We start from the raw sequence: 20704 nt of genomic DNA, 5'->3' as shown, positions 1-20704 counted from the left end.
GACACTCCCTGTACCTATTATTGAAACACAATCAAGATTAAAAATGAAAGAATATTTAAAATGGAACCTGCATTTCCACACACACCAACCACTAAGAATATAAACCATAAATCAAAATCCACTTGTTTGAATTATTTAACCATAACTAACACAAAGTGGAGTGACCTCGTTAACTTAACACCCGTGTTACAACGATACACCTAAAAAAAATCAGTCATATCGATACGTATTTACACAGATACGCGTACTAATATTCCAATATTTCAAAATACGTCTCAGTTAGAAAACTTCGATTAAGACCTTGTTTGTATGCAGCTCATGACTCGGCTTCTGGATCTGAGTCAACCTCTGACTCGCGCCGAGTCAGCAGTCAGATCGTTTGTTTTCTATTTTGAGTCAGTCTGACTCAACCTCTGACTCAGACCTAACCCCTGACTCAGACTCGTTTGAGTTAGGTAACAAAATACCCCTGACTCATGGAACCAAACCACTGACTCACATATTTTTGAGTCAGATCTGACTCAAAACAAATATATTGAGTCAGATCTGACTCGAGTCAGGTGATTCAGTCAGATCCAGACGACTCATATGAGACATGGTGTAAATATTAGATCCCAATACCTTAATATTAGAAAATTTACTAGATTCTATGAGAAGTTTTAACTATAGTGACAAAATATTAGTTCCAAATATGTGCACTGATCTTGCTCTAGACTTTCTTGCTTCTTATCCAGACCTTTTCTCTCCAGTGAGGTTAATCATACATTTATGTATTTTGTTAAGTTTCTATCTTATATGTATATTAGTCCATGACTTCACTATATTTGTACGAGACATCAAATTAATGTCACATAGGAAGATTCTCATCATTGTGCCAACACATCGATGATTAGAAGGTAACTATTAGTGGGACAGTTAAGAGAAATTGTGAGAATGAGGGAGTAGTGGTCATACAGTCTTCACGGACATAGCGGACACGACTTCACCACTACCTCCAGGATCATCACTTCTTCAGAACCTCCATAATTTACGAGGAATTAATGTGTTTACTATAATTATAAAATAGATAACTTCATCAAAAAAAAAAGAAGGGAAGATCTCTTAGATCATAATCAAACTTCCATTAACAACCCTAGCCTTCACATCGGAGTTCAACAACTACACACTGCAAAATACATGACACGGCGATTTATCATCTTCTATTTGTATATGCAGGTGTTGGACTATTACATGTATCCTCTAACTCTCCACCAACATTAAATTAGTTAATAGATTAATCTAGCATGCACTTCAAACGATATAAAAACCACTCATAAACATTAGATATGATAAAGATAAGCAATAAAATGGTTAAAACTACAAATAAACTTGTATAACTAACTAATAAGCTTCACGTTCAGAACATTGAATTCATCTTTAACCAACAAAGATAGCTACTCATGATACAAGGAAGAATAAGAAGAACACGTATCATGCTTCCCCTAAACCTAAAGGGGCAAGTTCTAAAATTATGGAATGTCATATGAAATGTAAAGATATGTTCTCAATGTCCAAACACTTTTCTTATGTAACTCCAACAATTTTAGACTCTAGAGTCCTATTTAGACCATGATCCTCAATTCAGAAGTCAAAAACGCATGAGTGTCTCTTACGTTAAATCCAAGTATAAAAATGTCGATGCCCGAATCCCTGTCAAAAAGGTCATCAAAAACTCAAATTTAAGGCTTAAATCCATCCAGTAGAAATTGCGCTTTAGGTTTGCGAACTCAAAAGATTAGGTTCGCGAACCTAGTGAAATATGTCTTTGGGAGAAATTTTCTTAACTTAGGTTGAAGAAATTAAAAGGCTAAGTTCACGAGCCTAGCGAGAAAAAAGTCTTTAAGAAAAAATTTCTTGACTTAAGTTCGAGAACTTAAAGAGAAAACAATCTTCAGTATTTTTGACCATTTTGATCATAACTTCTTCGTTTTGCATCAAAATGACCTTGTTCTTTCTCCGTTGGATTGCTTTTTCATTCTTTAATAGAGGTATACAATTCTGGATTTGGACAAGTTACACCTGGTCTTTAGTTAATCTTCATTCGTAAACTTCACTTCCTTAAAATTGAAAAACCATTTCCACTTGTTTAGGTTGATTCGTCCCAACGAAAGCGCCAAATAGAAAATAAAACTTATACAATGCGATCCATAAGAAAACTATCGAATCAGCATATGGATTTGATACTAGAATAATGTAGATTATGCACTTATCAGATTCCCCTCACACTTGCCTTTTGCTAGTCTTCGAAAAAACTACCAAACTTGATACTAAAGCCTGACTTAATTTAGTTGGAATTACTATTATACTTACATTCTTTCTGATCCAATAAAAGAATACAATTACGCTTACAAGCTAATAAAAGAATGATGATCTCATCGGTGTTAAACGCATTATGGTATTCTGAGCCAATGAAAGAGTGCAGTTACGCTCACTAATCAATGGGAGAGTACGCGGTGAGCTTCACGGGTACAAGATGCGTCTTGGGGGTGAAGGATGGTTTTGTGTTCAGGTTGTTAATCATGAACTAAATTTTGTGCTCGTGCTATGTCCGGGCATCTTTTTCTTTTAACCATATTTTTGATTTGGTAAAGCTCGGCTTCGCCTCGCCCCGTCCCGATTTGTTTTGATGTGTCTCCGCTTCGTCTCGTCCCGATTTTAGAAGACAATAGTTGCCGCCATCCTTTCCTACACATTGAAATCAGAAGGAACTTGGGAGTGAATCATCTAAATGATAATGTGGATAACGTAACTTATTAGGGTTGACTAAGAACTAAAACTTCATTCCATAGTAGTTCATTTCTCAAAATCATTAACACCTGGATGTGAAAATTTCATATTAATTTGCTTTGTCAGATGTACCACCACCGATGCATCAATTTAAGTGCAACCTAACTAACTACAGTCCAATCATCCTAAAGTTGATTAGCCGACTTTGTTATTTCTTAAGCCTTTACGCACATCATTCACTATTCACCATCATGAGATTGAATTTATTTCCTAAAGTCAAAAAGCTACAGGCACACACATTTCTATTCTATTATTTCCTAAACAACTAATTTGTTAGGCATATTTTTCCTTTAACCATGTTTTTGATTTGGTGTGATGTGGCTCCGCCTCGCCTCGTCGTGCATCTTTTATTAGGTGTCGAGGGACTTTGCCTCGTCCCGTCGCGATATATTTTTGATTAGATGTGGCTCGGTTTTAGATTCGCTTCTCCCCGTCCCGATGCATTTTTGATTCGGTGTTGCATGGCTTCGCATCGTCGCGATGTCTTTTTGGTTTGGTGTTGCTACACTATCCCCGCGCCGTCTCTTAGGATTTTTGATTTTGTGTCGCGCGGGCTTGTCACTTAGGATTTTACATAAACAATGAATGAGAGTTTGGTATTCTCTCTAAGTCTCTAGCTGATTTGTTGATATGGAATGTGCATTCACGTAATGTACATCATCCTTTGATAAAGTGGGATGACTTGTGTTTCTTTTGCTGCATAAAAAACAAACTCCCTTCAACCAAGTTTAGTGGGTATGAGGACGTTCTCAAAATCAATTGTATTTTTCATTTACACGTTGCCCTTTGCATATATTTCTTTTAAAGTTTTCCTGATAGTACGTATCAATTTATCGTCATCACCCTCGTCTCCTTCCCTTCATCATCTCTATTTTCAAACAGTGGTTGCATTTCATCATCGCTATCTTCAACCAAAGATGGCATTTCGCCATCAATCTGCTCACCGCGTCTTCATTTTCTCCAAGTGACCCTGAGCAGTTGACCTTTCTTGCATCATATATATTTTTTGGTGTGCCCCGTCGCTTAATATTTTCATTACCTCTGATATGAGCAGTGACCATATATAACTGAAAAATAAAATGAATCACCGACCCACAACCAAATAGCTTACACTTCATGCTCCCTTACTCTTCCTTTGGTATTCCATCACAGGTGCAATATCACCAAGGTTTCTAAAATATAAATAAGAACTTATAGACTCTCTCGTTTACACATAAACTAATCCATGGTGATGAAATTCACACAGTTACGTACACTGAAGCTCAAAACCACGATGTGAAGCATAAAACAGGCACATCAAAAGGAAACCAATCCAGTGTACATTTCTGAGAACGTTAACTCCCCTTTAAATGTTAATCCTCATAAGGTGCACCCACATCACTTAGGAATTTTCAAATCAAATTCACTTATTTAAGTAATACTGTACATTACAAATTGGTTCAGTTGGTACCAATGCTATGTTACTGAAACACACACAAAAAAAATCGGACATAAGAGACCTATCTTACATCACAACCATCCTGATCGGTCTAGTCAACCACCAGTAGAACCCATAAACCGCGTAATATACACGGAAGAAGCAAACTCAATACGCCAATCCAATAGCTCAGAACTACAAAGATCTTGAATGCCAGCACACCCAAAAAACACAGAAAATGGACTAAGCAATAAAAGCAGCTGACCCGGAAAAAAAACCCGGCCCGAAGCTGTTCAAGGACAAACAATAGCCACCAAAGCCTGGTTTAAGTTTTCCTCATATAATGAACCCATTTCACTGATCCTCAATATTACCTGAAACAAGTATATATCAGCGCCTAGATGGCCCTGCACGAATACATTAGTAATGAAAAGGGAATGCATGTCTAATTGTAGCTAATACTCCATTAGCCCACTGTTCATTATTTAATCCAGAGATCCTCATAACTGAAAATCCAAACATGATCATTACCACAATAAAACTATAAGAAAATAATAGTACCTCCTACGCCATCGCATCCTCGTTCACGCTGGACTCCACTTCAGGTCTAAAATACATAAACAACATCGACTCAACATAATATAAACCAAGCCGAAAAGAAGAGGGATAACATAAAAGACTGATCACCTAGCACTTGAAGTTTACCAACTTTCAACCGCTCGACATCTGAAGGGCTGCATGAACCAACAAAAGCACAAAAAATCAGAATATCTGTTTCAATCAAGAATGAAAAAAAATGTGTTATTTCTTATTTAAGACCTGAGTAAGTACTTACATTTGGTTTTTCTATTAACAATAAAGGCTGAATAACAATACAATTTCCAAATTTTCATCCAATATCCATGCCATACTCTGCATAAAACCATATACCCATATTGTCGTGGTTTTCAGAAATAAACTAATGAAATTATTTTCAAAGGATGGGACAAAATAATGTGCCAAATTAGTTAGTTATCAATTTTGAATTAGACAGCCAAATTGAAATCCATTCAAGTCTCCTTTAAGTGTAGAATAGTAATAAGCTTACTTGCACTTGTCAATTTTTCTTAAAGCATTCTTAAGCGAATACGAAACGGATGCACTTGCAACAAAACTGAATGATCCAAAGCATAAAAAGCATGCTGATAGTGCTTTAAAACCAAGAAGTAAGATAGTATTTAAAACTGAATGATCCAAAGCATAAAAAGCATGCAAAAAACATTTAACTTCCTATTAAGAAGGTTTGCCCGTAATCTTTTCCCTGGCTGCAATTGCCATGCGAGATCTTCGGATTATTTTTGAAGCTTGTTCTTTGTTAAGCATAATGCACCAGTTTCATTTGCTATCTACACATAAAAAACCCACATATTTTTATTTTTTTTGAAGCATGAAAACAGACATAATGATAAGTGGAAAGAAAACATAAATGACAATCTGGCTAATCTTTTTACTTTCAAATAAAGAAGAATGCACTCCTTACATACCCGTTGGAGCTAAGAAAGATTTTGCCTCAATAAGTTCAATGATTATTATTTAATTGTGATAGAGTTGGTAAGTTAAATGGGTCTTGAACATTTTCCAGTGAGTCTATATCACCAATATGAGAAATAAAAAAGAAAAATGAAAAAAAGAAAAGGAGTGTGATTCATTAACATAACTGACCACGACAATAACTTCGCCAGGTTTACTAATAGAAAAACATTAAAGAGAGCACTGCGGTGGTGGAAAGATGCATACCTGGATGCATTGTCTATTAGAGAGTTACACGCATAAATACCACTGTAGGCCGGATAGACTTTCGAAGAGAACCAATTTTTGCTTTGAAAAAACTGATGGAATCTGGATACTAATCAAAATTGGCTAAAACAAACTGGCTACCTTCTCGCTATAATTTGGCGTATAATAAGCTTCCACCTATAATGGATCCTAATCAAAATTGGGGTAATCTGGTGATATAAAACCATTGAAGTTGTTCATTATTATTGTTTAGCTGCAAAATCAAAATCCAAATAAAAAAGAATGGAACAGGATATAAAGCGTTTTTACCTATCAGGGCTTATCTTTTAACCTTCAATACTTGAAGACAAAATCATTTTAGCTAATGATGATTGCAAATTTAAGATATGTGAGTGAGTTCGAGACAGAAAGCTAAATTAGAAGAGTTTATTTACCTATAAAGTTAACTTAATTTGTCATCGTAGTCGTCATAGATACATTTTTATTATCTTCGAGTGATTGATTCTCAAAATCCTGCTAATACCGTAGGATTTTTAAGACTTTGATTAATTGGGTATGTCAAAAACTGTTGAAAACTCTATTTTAGAAGTATAAAAAGCTTACCCCATGTAAAACCCTAAGATTTCACCGTAAATAATAATGATTCGGAAAATAATCACGAATAGCTACATCAAAATCTTCGTTCTCTGTCATGAAAAGTAGTACCTTCATACAGAAAAAAGGCTAAAACAAAATCAAGATACAAAATCAAGAAAAAATGCTCAAACAAACTGATGGAATCTAAATGATATGTCTTCAAAAATAGTTCTTGGAAGATTGAATCGAACATAGAATCGTAGCCAACTTACCTGCAAATTTGGCAATAACACTTCTCTAGCAACCACAAACATCTAATGGAGTAGTTAACTCCATTACAAATTCAGTGAACATGATGGTTTACCTAACATGATCGATCACTCAAACTGGACAAACAAACTGATTAGGGTTTTCGATATTTTACCTGCAAATTTAGTCCATCATGAACTATGTAAATTTAGTCAATTTCAAGTGTCACCTGAACAGAGCTTTATCAAGAGGATCAAAGAGTAAACATTCTATTATGGTTATTTGGTCCAGTTTACCCAGTCAACTGTATGTTTGGTCCTTTTTAAAGTATATATTATTATTTGGTCCTAACTATTATGGTTTGGTCCTATGGTGGACAATACCCACATGAAATGACGTCATCAATGATGTCACAATCTTTTAATAGTGGCAGAAATGCCTTTTTTTTCTTTTTTTCTCTCTCTTAATAAAAATAATAAAAAAAAAACTTAAAACTAAAATATTTTTTGAACCACATGTCCAAAAATGATAAATTTTATATATTCGGAAAGCCCTCGACGATATGTTTCAGAGTTTTTAATTTTTACGTTATCGTTAGGCTAAAAAATAACTATAAAACGAGTTCATTCTACAAAATGAACTTGTATAATGAACTACTATTACGAGTTCATTCTACCATATGAAATACTATTAGGAGTTCATTCTACAATATGAACACCTACCACGAGTTCATTCTACAATATGAACTATCATTTACGAGTTCATTTTATAATATGAACTACCATAATGAACACCTATTACGAGTTCATTGTACAATATGAACTATGTATCATACTTGATTATCATTACGAGTTCATTTTACAATATTAATTATCAATCCTACAATATGAACAACCATTAAAAGTTCATTCGACAATAAGAACATCTATCACGAGTTCATTCTACTATGTGAACTATAATGATGAACTACTATTGTGACTTAATTCTTAATAATGAAGTACTTTTATGAGTTCATTCTACAAAAACAAATTGGTAGCATATACGAGTTCATTCTACGAAATGAACTGCTAGAAGTAGAATGAACTATCATGTTCTAAAATAGTGTTCATTCTTGGAAATGAACTACTATTATATCGAAAAATTAAAATTTTGAAACATAGTATAATGGGTACTCATTGTGTAGATCTCGACGAGACCTTTCCGAATATATAAAATTTAATAATTTTCAACTTATATTTTGGGAGATATTTCATTTTTAAGTCTTTTTATTTATTAATGTTAAGTAGAGAGAGAAAATAAAAAGAGAGAAAAAAAAAGCACGTGAATAAGAGAGAGGAAGGGTATTTTAGATACTTTAATATTTTTGAATAAATAATAACCAAATATAACTCCCCTTTTGTTGGTGGACCAAATTAACTTGGGACCACAAAAAATAGGACCAAACGAAATAAAAATTCGAAGTTGAGGGGAAGAAAGGTGAAGACCAGAGAGGAAAGGACGCGAGAAAGAATAGATTATTCTCTCGTTGAACGGTGACCTCACCATTCAACGTGGGGCTCCAATGAGTTAGGATTTTAAAGGAGGTAGATGATGATGGTCCTTAACTTTGGTTGGTGTGGGTCGGGTCAGTGTATTGTACAGACACCTGGCACCGAGCCCTTTACGTTGCAAAACTAGACTACCGATTAGAGAAAGCACTCTTTCAAAATCTTCTAACAGGGTGTTAGTCCTCAAGGGAGTTGGGGGAGTTGGGTGTAGTTTGGTTTTTTCCTGTTAGTCGTGGGGGAGTTCAAACGAGTCTCTCGAAATCTCTGTTAGTCGTGGGAGAGTTTAGAAGAGTCTCCCAAACTCCCTAGAAAACCCTATTAGTCGTGGGGGAGTTTGAAAGAAACTCTCAAACTCCCTGTTAGTCACTAAAATTAGAATGCTAGGGAGTTGGTGTTTTTGGGGGAGTTCTAGGGAGTTTATAGTGTATTTTTTCCTCACTCCAAATCTCTCAAAAAAAAGTAGAGATTTCTGGAGAGCCTCTCAAACTCCCCACACTCAAAACACCAAACTCTCTCAAACTCCCCACACTCTCTTACACTCCCTCAAAATCCCGGAGATTCAAAATACATTAAACTCCCCCGAACTAACTCACTCGTGGTAAAACCCTATACAGAAAAATAACAAAGAAAGAGGCGTCGAGAAAGAGAAGCAGACGAGGAAGAAGAGGTAAGGATACTCTTCTCTACAACATGTTTGAACTTAGGGTTTTAGTACAAACCCCACTTTGTATATGTAAATTGTTGAAGGAGCTCTGTTAAAAAATTTCAAGGGTAAATTTTATTGTACAAACGAATTTAGTTGTTCTGGTTTAATGCTTCTATTAACATAGCCTTGGATTTTAGGTGTTGGGTCTGTACTAAATTAGAGATTTTTTTGTTTGGTTCTTACTTTGGATAAATACAGCTGATGATGATGATGATGAACGGTGTAAGGGTTTTACAGACACCCCGAGTGTCTCTATAATGATTATGATGAAAATTAGGTTTAAAGATGAGGTTTTTTTACTGATTTATATCTATATATTTCATGTTAATGGTGAAACCAATATCAAATGAAGTTAGTTAAGGCGGCAAAGCACAGGGATTTTGAGTTTGACTTGGATGCACCGTTACTTGAGCTAGTTCTTCTTAACAAAATGGAAATTAATTTCTTTAGTTGAATTTATAGTTTACTGGTAAAGGCAAAAAGTATTTGCTTTGGTTATTAAAATTTCTTTTTATCGGTACTACGCATTCCTATATCTAGTCCTGGTTGATTTTTGTTATCTTCATGGCATTTTTTATATTTCGAGGTTTGGTCATATGTTAAATTTGATGTGATTAACTAGTGGAATTTCTTTTTTAGACACTATATTTGAGTTGATTTCGGTTTGCTTCATCCATGACCATGTTTCTTCTTTCTATTGATATTCAAGCAGTTGTTCATCACTCGTTGTCCTTGCCTTATCTTCTTCCCTGTTGAAGCAAGGGTGTTAAGCAAAAATGATTAAAAGGCAATTTTACAAGCAAGACCATGACAATGATAAAGACGATATCTCTGATTCCTCTTCTAACTCAGAGTCAGAAGAAGAAGTCTCAGATGCCCAAGAAGAAGAAGAGCAAGATGAAGAAGAAAAAGATGAAGATTCTGATGTGGATTCAGAAGCTAAGGAAGATGAGCAACCTTCTTCCTTGTCTACTGGTTCGCTTTTTAGTGGCTTTCTTTTTTGTTCTCGTTACCCCTCATCTCTTTCGTAAAAGTGTTTCTGTTTGTATAGAACACAATATTTGCTTCCATTGAGAAAATTTTCTTTACATTGTATTTTAGATGTCTGCTTTACCCTTTCTCCCGTGTTTTGTAGGTTCAGGCTACAATAGTGAGGAAAGCTCAGCGGAAGAGGTTGATTTTGACTCATCAGGTTGGCTTTAGATAATTTTTTGGTGTTGCCCTTCTAAATCTCGTGGATTTGTAATGTTTGCAATACGATCTCTTTGCTTTTAAGTCATACTTATTGCTTTGAACCATTCAGTTCTTTGTTTTGTTGTGCATCTTAAAGAGTAGAGCCATTGACTAGTATACACTTGGACATTAAGTTTCTTAAAATGTGTTGGAAACTTAAAGTATTTTGTAGATAGTGGATGTGTTTCTTTTGCTGAGTTGTACAGCTACCCATAGATGTAGATGCTGGCAGGTTGTAATAGCTGATGATCTCCTATTCAAAACCTATGCTTGGATATTTATAAGTGGATGACATATGGATTATATCATGTTATAATAAAAGCATATGAGAGGCATCCCATTATTGGTTACTTCTCCAACATTGTTTACAAATGGAAGCATTTGGCATCCACTTTTTCTGTTACTTCTCCTTCATGAATAGCAATACAGTGCCATGGATATGCTATTTTCTGTGGTATCATGCAACATTTTTTGTAAGATTACGGACTATGGCCCTGCAAAATCTATTTGGTACCAGGAGTGGAGTGTTTCTGGGTGTTGCCTAGCACCGGTCAAGCGAGGCAGCTTGCTCAGCAGCAGACCTCACCTAGCATGTAGAAGAGCTCAGTCTCGAATGGATTGAGTACTTAAAAAACGAAATTGGCCAGTGAACTGGAGAACTCTCTAGACTGGGTTAACTTCTTTCAGCCAGTGGGGTGAACAGGAGTATGGTCTGATATATTTGATTAACAAGACCTTTTAATTTATAATTTTGTCGCTTGTAGCAATGATATGGTTTTTGCTCCAGCAAAATACGTGATATATTTGCTTCTTTTATGCATATTGATGTCATGCCTATTGATTCTCATATCGCGTAGAAAACTCACGGTTCCTAACCTGTTGATCTATGGCCAGGTTCAGTATTAAACGATGACGAAGAAGAAGAAAGTAGCAAAGACAAAATTAAGGATAGTCAATCCTTGAGTAAAAGAACTGCGACGAAAGATCCTATTGACGCTGTTTTTGCAATGCGTACCTTAAAATGTAAATCAGTTTTCAAGTGTAGGCTCTGCCCAAGGATAGTCTGTTTGTCTGAGGAAACAATGAAGGCACACCTAACATCCAAGGTTCGTATCTCTTGTAATATTTTTCATTTGCAAGATTTCACTGTTTTATGTGCAACACATACGACTATCAGTCCATTTATTCTTTGTAGAAACATGCTCGTTCTGAGAAATTATTAACTGAAGGGAGGCTGAAGTTCATGCTAAACAGTGATGGTGAAGCCGAGGAAGAACCAGAAACCCATGCCGAAAGACACGCCCGAACTTTAGCTATTGCACAGGTCAGTGTCCCAGCTAATTGAATTCCCTATTTGTTTAATTTTCCCAGGCTCGGAACCCCATTAAATCACAAGGTTTCTTGCTCTTGTTTGTTCTGGTTCACTCACATTGGTGGAGCCAGATCTGGAATGTGCTTTCCTGTTTCTGTTGGTTCTTGAATCTTGAGTACCCAGCTCCAATCTTTAATGTCAAGTTTAACTAAATGCAGTTTAAAGTGATATCCAAAAATCGATATTGCTAATTTTCTTGTTATCTATTCCATCAGATACTAAGTAGCCAAAAAATGAATGATTGATGGGTGGTAAAAATATGGGAAACCTGAACCAGGAAATGGGTTACAACTTTTGCGAACTCTGGTTACTATCTTCCTATTGATAAGGCTTAGGCACGTATGATACCACACGTTAATGCTTTCTGTTTTGCTAATTTGTTTCAGGATTTAACAAGTAAGGTGCCTTGTCCTTCTTCAAAGAAGAAAAATCGGAAGAGTCAGCGACAGAGAATCAGATTAAAGAGGAAGAGGAAGGTAAGATTGCATAATTTTCTAATTACTGAAAACATATTTTATTGTGCATGAGGTAATATCTTATGCATCACAGGAGTCTGGAGATGTCCCTGACAAAGAAAAAGAGGATCAGTCGGTGAAAAAGCAAGACAAAGAAAAAGAGAAGCAGTCCGAGAAAAAGCAAGCTAAGAAAAGGCGTAAAAACAAAGACTAAAATTGAAAGTTTTTCTAATTTTTGTACTGAGCAATGGATGAAAATGAAACAGGTGGATTAGTACCTGTACTTTTTCGAGGTACTTTTTCGAGCATTGGATAACCTGTTTAATCACTTGATTGTTGCAGTAAGATGTATTTGTTTCCATGTTAAGGTTTCATGTTCAGAAAATACTCCTCTATGTACTGTTAGATGAGTGTCTCTTGATTAGTGTTTCTTGAGTGTTTTCATACATTTTGATCGTCCAACAAAACTAGATATTTCATCTAATGAGCAATGAGGGTTTTAGTTGTAACTCTTTCATTCACTCTCTTCTTTTTACAACATGATTTAGAGCTAGAGATAGAACCTCCAACTTAGATCTGTTGTAGCTTAGATAGATTAGATTTGTGATTCAGATTTGTAAGTTAAATCCTCATGTTGTTCCTGAAGAGTCTGTGAGTTCTCAATTAATTTTTGTTGTTTGTTTTTTTTTTCTTTGAAGTTGTCTTTTTCTTTTTTGGTTCAGTTAAAAATTCTATGTATAGTTCTTTTCATTCCATGAGTTCAGCACCTCTAGACTTTTATCATGTCAAGATGACATCTAGCAAGTTGGATGACATAAACTACCTTGTTTGGTTTCATTTTGCGAAACTTTACAATACTGGTAAAAGAAAGCTTGGGTAATCAACCAGAAGCGAAGTATATCCAGGAACCACAAATCCTAAATACAGGAAAATGCCTTGATAATGAGCTGGTTACCGGATTCAATGGCTCTTGATTTCAGCAGTAGTTTTCTGCAAAAGAAGTGCCTTATGCAGTTTCCTTACCAATCTTCTTCTTCATCTTCTCCGACTCTTGGTTTAAATTCTTGCTTTATCTTTCCTATAAAATTCATCCACACACAAAAAAGAATCCACTGCATATATTATTTACCTTGATGATCCTTCCCATTACCATCGTATCATACTGTTCTCTCTATCTCCTAAAGTAGAGCCATCACCTTTCCCTCCTAAGTCCTAATATTTTCCTTCAGAATACATTAAGACTGTTCCTCTTACTTCTTTTCTTTATTTATATTTCCTTATTTTTGAAACTCAATAAATATATCCTTATACAACAATAAATATGTCTCTACTTTTTAATAACCTTATTCATTTAAAATTAGATTACTTTAATACCCTCACCCATATAATATTTTCCTTTATTTCAAAATGGAACAAATTTCTTCCTCTACCGCTTCACCACCACCACTAGCACCACCACCACCAACATTCAACTACCATTCCACCACCACCGTTCAACAATCACCACCTACCAACCACAACCACCACTAATATTCCACCACCACTTCTTCACCACCATCATTACACCACCACCACTCCTCCACCACCATTAGTCCGTCGCCACCGCCACCACTAGTCCGCCACCGCCACTGGTTCAGATATTTTTGTACCAACAACAGTAGTTGAGATAAAATAGAACCAACAGTAGAAGTTGATCCAATTTAGGGGATCAACAACGGTAGTTGATCCAAAAAAAAGTATCAACAGTAGAAGTTGATCCAATTTAGGGGATCAACAATGGTAGTTGATCCCCTAAATTGGATCAACAATGAAAGTTGATCTATGTAAATGGAGTGAACTTGGCGTGAGTCGAACACGCATCATCTGACATGGAGTCAGCCATGCTACCATTGCACCACAAGTTCAACATTGGAAGAAATTTACATGATTTAAACTACAAGCATGGTTATACTAATCCAAGAAAATGTTGTCAACAATAGGAGTTGATTGGATCAACAGCAGTAGTTGACCCCATAAAAAATTGGGTCAACAACAGAAGTTCATCTCGTAAATGGGATCAACAACCGTAGTTGATCCATAAGAAATTCGATCAACAACCGTAGTTGATCCCATAAATGGGATGAACAACAACAATTGATCCCATAAAAACATATAAACAATAACAAATGATCATCACATGTAGCTTCATAAACAACAACATCTTCAAGACCATTTTCAGATCTCGACTTCACCACCATTTTCACATCGATTGCATACCGAATCAACTCCTTTTTCTCTTTATTCAGATCCTAACATATCGACTTCACCACCATTTTTAGATCGATTGCATAACGAATCAACTCCTTCTTCTCTTTATTCACAGAAACAATACAAAACCCATCACAATTTTGTACCCAGTTCAACTCGATCTCGAACACAGATTCAAACCCCATTAAAACAACACCAACAGTTCTCATCACCAACTGTGACCCAAAATCGAACAGATCCTTCATCTTCTTTGCTAATCTAACTCGACCCAAATCTTAATTTCATCTCAAGAACCCTACTTTCACCTTCCGGCCTTCAATCTCTCAGTTTAGATTTAAGAGCAGCAGAACATATTAACAAAATTGAAATTAAAAAAAAAACATAACCGTAATAGATCTGCTGATAACGGTGGCGGAGGTAACGAAGGTGGTGGTGCTGGTTGTTGTGGAGGCAGTCGAGATGGTGATAATGGAGGAGAGATGGAGAAGATGGTGGTGGGAGCGATGCATTTTTGTTCTCTGTTATGAGAAGTGAAGAAGAACGAAGAGATCAGGCTAAATAAGGAATTATAATAATTGGGGTTTTAGAAAAATATCCAATTTTGCCATCAGGGATATTTGTAAAGAGGCTTAGGGATATTTATGAAGGCCCATCAGAAGGAGGGACAATAATTCAATTTTCACTCTTTTCAACCTCTTCTTTTGAACCTTCTTTTCCCCAATCAACATAGCCCATTATATCCTATAGTTTCCTGGGCCCAATACATCGAGTCCATATCTTTTTATTTTTAGGTCCAACCAATACCAATTTTAATTTCTTCATTAGCCATTCACCGTCGATTATTATTGTGCTAAGATTTTTATCATGTTTAATATTGACCAAGTATGTCGCGAACTTATGGAACTATAAAGGGAAAGTCGTCACCAACTCTCAAAATTGAACGTTGTTTCCGATCAGTTTAATTGGTCACAGCTTGACACCCAATGATATACTCGTCGTGTTACAAACACTTTCTTCACCATTAACATTAACAACTTCATATTTTTAAAGTTAGCCAAGTGACCATGTGTTTTTGTTTTGAAGATCGTAAAGAATTTTGTAGGTCAACCGTACTATGAGAAAATTACTACTAAGATTATTCCCTAATATGTCGTATTAGTTTTTGTGTTCCACGAACTATTATATGGTATTCTGATCGAATATCATTAACATATTAAAAGTAAATTATTTGTTAGACGGGTCGCCTGCAATGTCTAATGCCCTCGAAATCGAGTTCTTTTCAAGATGGCGAGCCTAATGTTGTAGCGCGTGGTTTTAAATATTTTTTTAATTCCGGATGAATTCTTATCAAGATAGCGGGCCCAATATAGGGCATCTATTAGTTTAAGAATTATATTTTGTTACAGCATTGCTCGGTTGAACTCACCAAGCGTCGGTATGTCAAGTTTGGTGGTCATATATTAGCTCCAAAACTCGAAGTTGCTTGATTAGATTACTAGAGTCAACTTCGTTAGGTTAGACTTGGAACAATAGAAATCTTGAGACTCGCTCTTGTTATTCTGAAGTACCTGAAGACGTATCGGCTTCAACGAACACATCTTCCTTCCGTTCGAGGTTAGTAACACAAACTTGACTTGTTCAATTTCTATCTACGTTTCTTGCAAATCGTTTAGATCGAAAACATAACATACAAAGCTTGTTTATGTATATCTAAAATATTGGTGACATGATCATTTCATTATGATTTAAATATCAAGGAAACATATGCTAGTTGTTTTATACGACTTTGATATGTGGAGTTACGAATTATAATTTATCTATTGGACTTCGTAGAATCGACATAACATTAATTGGTGATTTGTTATTATTTAGTGTGTTGAACTTTCGGTTTGATTCCATACCTAGAAACTATGTTTAATTGCATGAGTTAAGGAAGTAGACTTGTGAAACCTGTTTCGTAGTTGAAAGGAATCAAAGGATCTATTCTAGGACCGATTCCTTAAACAAGAATCTTTACTAGGACCGATCCTAAGGATCCATAGTAGGATTGATCCCTTCTCTACTAGAACCGGTCCCAAGGAAATCTATTAGGACTGGTCCCATGGATATCTAGTAGAATCAGTTCTTATTTTAACCAAAGCTTGTATTTTTTGTTTTTCTATTACTTTAGGGTTTGTATAAATACCGAAAATACAGTTTGGTTAAAAAGAAAAGTTGGTAATATTTCGACATAATATATTAGAACACATGCCAAAATCTTATTACTTAAGGTTCAAGGGTTTTTCTTTGATACTCAAGGTGTGATCTCATAGCCGAAATATTCTAAATATATTTTTGATACTCGAATTTATATGTTTTCCATATCCCAAAAGATATGCATCTCTTGTAGTTATTTTAGTAAAGTATATGTTATGTACTAGCTAATATTGATTGTTTACCAAGAGAGATTTCAGTGTATATGTTGGATTGCAGTTGGAAGAGAACAAAACCGGAAATGTACATTTAATGCATGTCTTTAGGATTTTCAGATTTGGTAATTCCTTGTTGTCCAAAGAAGACTTGGTCATTATAATAGTGGAGCTTGTTTTCTTATAGACTCATCCATTGAACACACTACTTATTTGTTGTGGTACGTCCAATGGAGTATTCTTGAAATACTCATCCGATAGGAGAGTATCATAATTAGCTAAAATATCTTATGTGCATGCTCTTCGTTTAAAGTCTTATGTGGGATAAAGAAGCTCTAGTAGTACCGTCAGTGGAAAACTAAGAATCATATTTTATTTAGTTTTCAACTATTGATTTGATTGACTAACTACAAAGTTGAACCTTGATAAATATATTTTTTTACATTCCGTGATCATTCTCTTCTAATATAAGGCCACTCGAACTGGTTCAAGGATCAACGATTTCAGGTGTACTTTATTGATTCAAGATATGAAGATAGGACTTTTGATCATCCATTGTTAACAAATTATATTCCGTGTGTCATGGATCATAAGTTGAATCAAGTTGTTTGTGTAGTTACTTTGAAGAGTGAAGATTGAAGACTAGAAGATATCCTTTTTGGTATTCCGATCTTTGTGATAACTTTGTGCACACTTGATTAACTGGGATTCGACAAGCTGTTTATCTCGAATAGACTTTATAGCTTATTGTACATAGATACACCAAGAAAATCATTTTCATATTATTAGACAAAAGAATCTCAAGTTCCATTGGTTCTTTTCAGGAAAAAATACTCCTCACATCAGAGTTCTCCACAATATCATGCGCCTTATCTCAAATGATGTTTTTATTGTGGAATCAGAGGTCATATTCTAAGAAAATGCAAACAAATAACTAAGAAATTTTTTTAATTGTTCAAATTCTAAGAGAACAACATCTGGTCAACGTTGTTATAATCGACATTTTATGTAAAAATTCACTCATAACTCTGGTTCCGGAAGATCCGATGTCTCATATCGTAGAAAAACCATTCAGCAAGAAATCAGAGGATTGTCTCTCACAAAAGGCAAGAAATCTTCAAGAGTAACAGTCCAAAAAGCGTCTGGAAGTGGGTATGAAAGAAAGTTTTGGAACTGCAAAAGAATGAATCTTATCAAAACTCTAGCTCTTCTCTACACAAGGTACTACTTTCATATATTGATGATAGTCTTTTCAATGGTAAGTTTGGTGCTTTATGTAACAAAAGATAGAATCCATAAGAATACAAAAAGTATCAACGTGCTGCAACTGTTAGTGAGACAAACTTGTCTTATCTTAACGTAACGTAGTTGTTGAGAATACACTATCTCAAGTCGTGCTCAAATTTATTTATTTATTGGTGAGATTGGTGTAGAATATATAATAATTTACGAGATAAAAGGAAGGTATTCTTAAGAAAATCTAAAAATATTTTTTCTTTTGAATTCGGTCACTTGAAGCTTTCACAACTTGATTATATGACCAAGAGAAATATTCTCCTTCCAAAAAGCAATGCCCAAATTTTCGGAAACTTTTGTTTGCCTTGTTCAGAAATTCTCTTTAAGGGTTTCTCTTGTCTCTCAGGGACTCTTGTCTCTTTCTGATCAAAATATGAATAATCTGAATTACCATGCAAGGCTTTCTGCAAGAATATCTGAAAGGTATGCTGAAAAGATGTCATTCTAATCCTCTTTCTATTCCGATTCTATTAACCTTAATGGAAACGTCGCTGCTTCTTGCAATAATGTTGGTTACTCCTATTCTATGATAGATTACGAGAAGACGTTTTACAAGATGGCTCGTACTTGTGCAGAAACAAAATTAGAGGTTATGGTGTTGAAACGGTCTCTCGAGAAATCTCTTCAGTTTCAAGAACTCTTTGTAAAACAACAAAAAATTCGTCTGAAAAGATTACATGAAAGGGAACCAGACTTGCTCAAAGTTGAGGAATTATACTTTGATCAAGGTTCGCTTCAAGGAATACGCAGAATTGTTCTAATTAAAAGAAGTAGATCACAATACCGTGGAGATATTTGATTATTGATTTTTTTTCTTATGAATGGACTGATCAATTGTTGATTCAGTCAATATTTGTGTAAAGTTTATTCAGACTATCAATAAATTATGAATGATAAGCTTTAATTTTAAATCTTTGTGTCATTATTTTGATAGTTAAGACTGCATTGCTTGTTCCAATTTTAGACCTCTGTACGTGCTTCCAGTTATGAGATAAACATTGGTTTTCATTAAATACAAGTTTCGGTCTCATATTTGGCTATCTTTTTATGATTCTGTGACTTTTTGATTTACCGGTTTCATATCTAACTTTTTGGCTTGCTTTATCAAATAATCTTAAAAAGGTGATGGTGATTTAACTCATGTATGAGTCACATATATATTAATGTCGATTTATGGTCTATAAATTGTGTATTTGGTATATATATATGAGTTGTTTCGGTTTTAGCTTTTCTCTTGTGACATGTGATGGCTAAGATCTCGTTGAACTTTCTCTGGTAAAGGTTGTTTTTGTGTTATTCTTTTGTTTTGCAGGGAATAACATATACATGGGGAGACTTCTACATTGAACTGGTGCTTAATGATACATTTTGTGGGGTGTGTGGTTGTAAAAATCGAGGGAAGAGTTATTTCTGATAATCTTTTTCCTGATAAGTAATTAGATCGATTCTGATTCTAGTTGGGCTTATCGAAGTTAATTAGGTAATGATTATTCTTGTTAATCATTTTTCTAATAAGAAAACTAAGTTTATTCCGATCTTAATTTTGGCTTATTAAAATATGTACAATTGTTTGAGTATAACTGGTCCCTGATAAGAAACTAGTTATCCAACCTAGTTTGGCTTACCGAAATAAGGGTACAATTATTTTTATTATTGGATCCTAATAAGTAACTAAGTTATGTATGATCTTAGTTGGACTTATCAAAATAAAGGAAGATTACTTCGGGTAACGGTTCTTTGGTAAGAGGCTAAATTTAGATTATTCGGTAGTTTCGGTTTAGCGTTGCTTATCAAAAGTGGTATGTTAGACCTCCGATTCGCGGATTTTTATAGGTCGTATCGCGTTCTTATAACTTGAAAGTCTTTTCAAAATAGTTGTTGTATTTTTCGCACCTTTATCATTTTTGTGACAAAAATGAGGCGAAATATATGGAGCTTATGGTGATTAAACTATCATTGAGAAAGGATATATGTGCTGGAAAAGAATATATCTAAACATAAAAGAGTAAAGCATTGATCAAGGGGGAGAAACATATCACGTTGTGTAGTATTATTTACTATAGAATTGAATAACATATATGTTCGGATTGAATATGCCTAGCTTACCTTTAGGTGGAATAAAGCTGTTGTTATACAAATGCTTCAAATATGACATTTATTTTTGAATATTTTTCGTGATTTATGTTGTTGAAACTTGGAGTCAAGCATATGAAGATAGACTTGGGAGATTTTTATGTAATGTAATATCTTTTTCTTTTAAGTCGTGTACTCTCCATATGCAAAGAGTTTTGTCACTAAAAATGACAAATACGGAGATTATTAGAGCATTGCTCGGTTTAACCCACCAAGCGTTGGTATGTCAAGTTTGGTTGCCATATTTTAGCTTCAAAACTCGAAGCTGCTTGATTAGACTACTAGACTCAACTTCCTTAGGTTATACCGAAGAACCTAAAGACGCATAACCTATCATTGAGACTCGCTATTGTTACTCTGAAGAACCTAAAGACGTATCAGCATCAACGAACACATCATCCTTCCTTCGAGGTTAGTAACATAGACTTGACTTGTTTCATTTCTATGTACGTTCATTTCAGGT

At 34.9% G+C, this 20704-nt stretch overlaps 1 protein-coding gene and 1 long non-coding RNA gene across 7 annotated transcripts; one reads left to right on the top strand and one right to left on the bottom strand.

Moving 5' to 3' along the window:
• Nucleotides 1-4214: 4214 nt before the first annotated feature.
• On the bottom strand, nucleotides 4215-7062 carry LOC113309154. 4 transcript variants are annotated; one of them, XR_003340373.1, is made up of 3 exons: nucleotides 5079-7062; nucleotides 4931-4977; nucleotides 4215-4850 (listed from the first exon to the last, which is right to left on the bottom strand). It is a non-coding gene; the product is annotated as an uncharacterized LOC113309154 (long non-coding RNA). The 4 variants fall into 4 exon arrangements; XR_003340374.1 differs by having other exon boundaries at nucleotides 4215-4977; nucleotides 5079-6532; nucleotides 6623-7062; XR_003340372.1 differs by having other exon boundaries at nucleotides 4215-4977; nucleotides 5079-6724; nucleotides 6868-7062.
• A 1910-nt stretch (nucleotides 7063-8972) lies between these two features.
• On the top strand, nucleotides 8973-12666 carry LOC113308460 (DNA ligase 1-like). 3 transcript variants are annotated; one of them, XM_026556925.1, is made up of 7 exons: nucleotides 8973-9058; nucleotides 9810-10072; nucleotides 10233-10289; nucleotides 11225-11436; nucleotides 11526-11654; nucleotides 12089-12178; nucleotides 12252-12666. In XM_026556925.1, the coding sequence occupies exons 2-7, from the start codon at nucleotides 9874-9876 to the stop codon at nucleotides 12369-12371; spliced, it is 807 nt and encodes a 268-aa protein (XP_026412710.1). In that variant the 5' UTR covers nucleotides 8973-9058; nucleotides 9810-9873; the 3' UTR covers nucleotides 12372-12666. The 3 variants fall into 3 exon arrangements, with proteins under 3 accessions (XP_026412710.1, XP_026412712.1, XP_026412713.1); XM_026556927.1 differs by lacking the exon at nucleotides 8973-9058 and adding an exon at nucleotides 9060-9162; XM_026556928.1 differs by lacking the exon at nucleotides 8973-9058 and adding an exon at nucleotides 9247-9566.
• Nucleotides 12667-20704: the final 8038 nt, after the last annotated feature.

The sequence above is a fragment of the Papaver somniferum genome, chromosome 9, assembly GCF_003573695.1.
Source record: "Papaver somniferum cultivar HN1 chromosome 9, ASM357369v1, whole genome shotgun sequence".
Classification (NCBI taxonomy): domain Eukaryota; kingdom Viridiplantae; phylum Streptophyta; class Magnoliopsida; order Ranunculales; family Papaveraceae; genus Papaver; species Papaver somniferum.
This window is presented reverse-complemented; position numbering and strand designations above follow the sequence as displayed.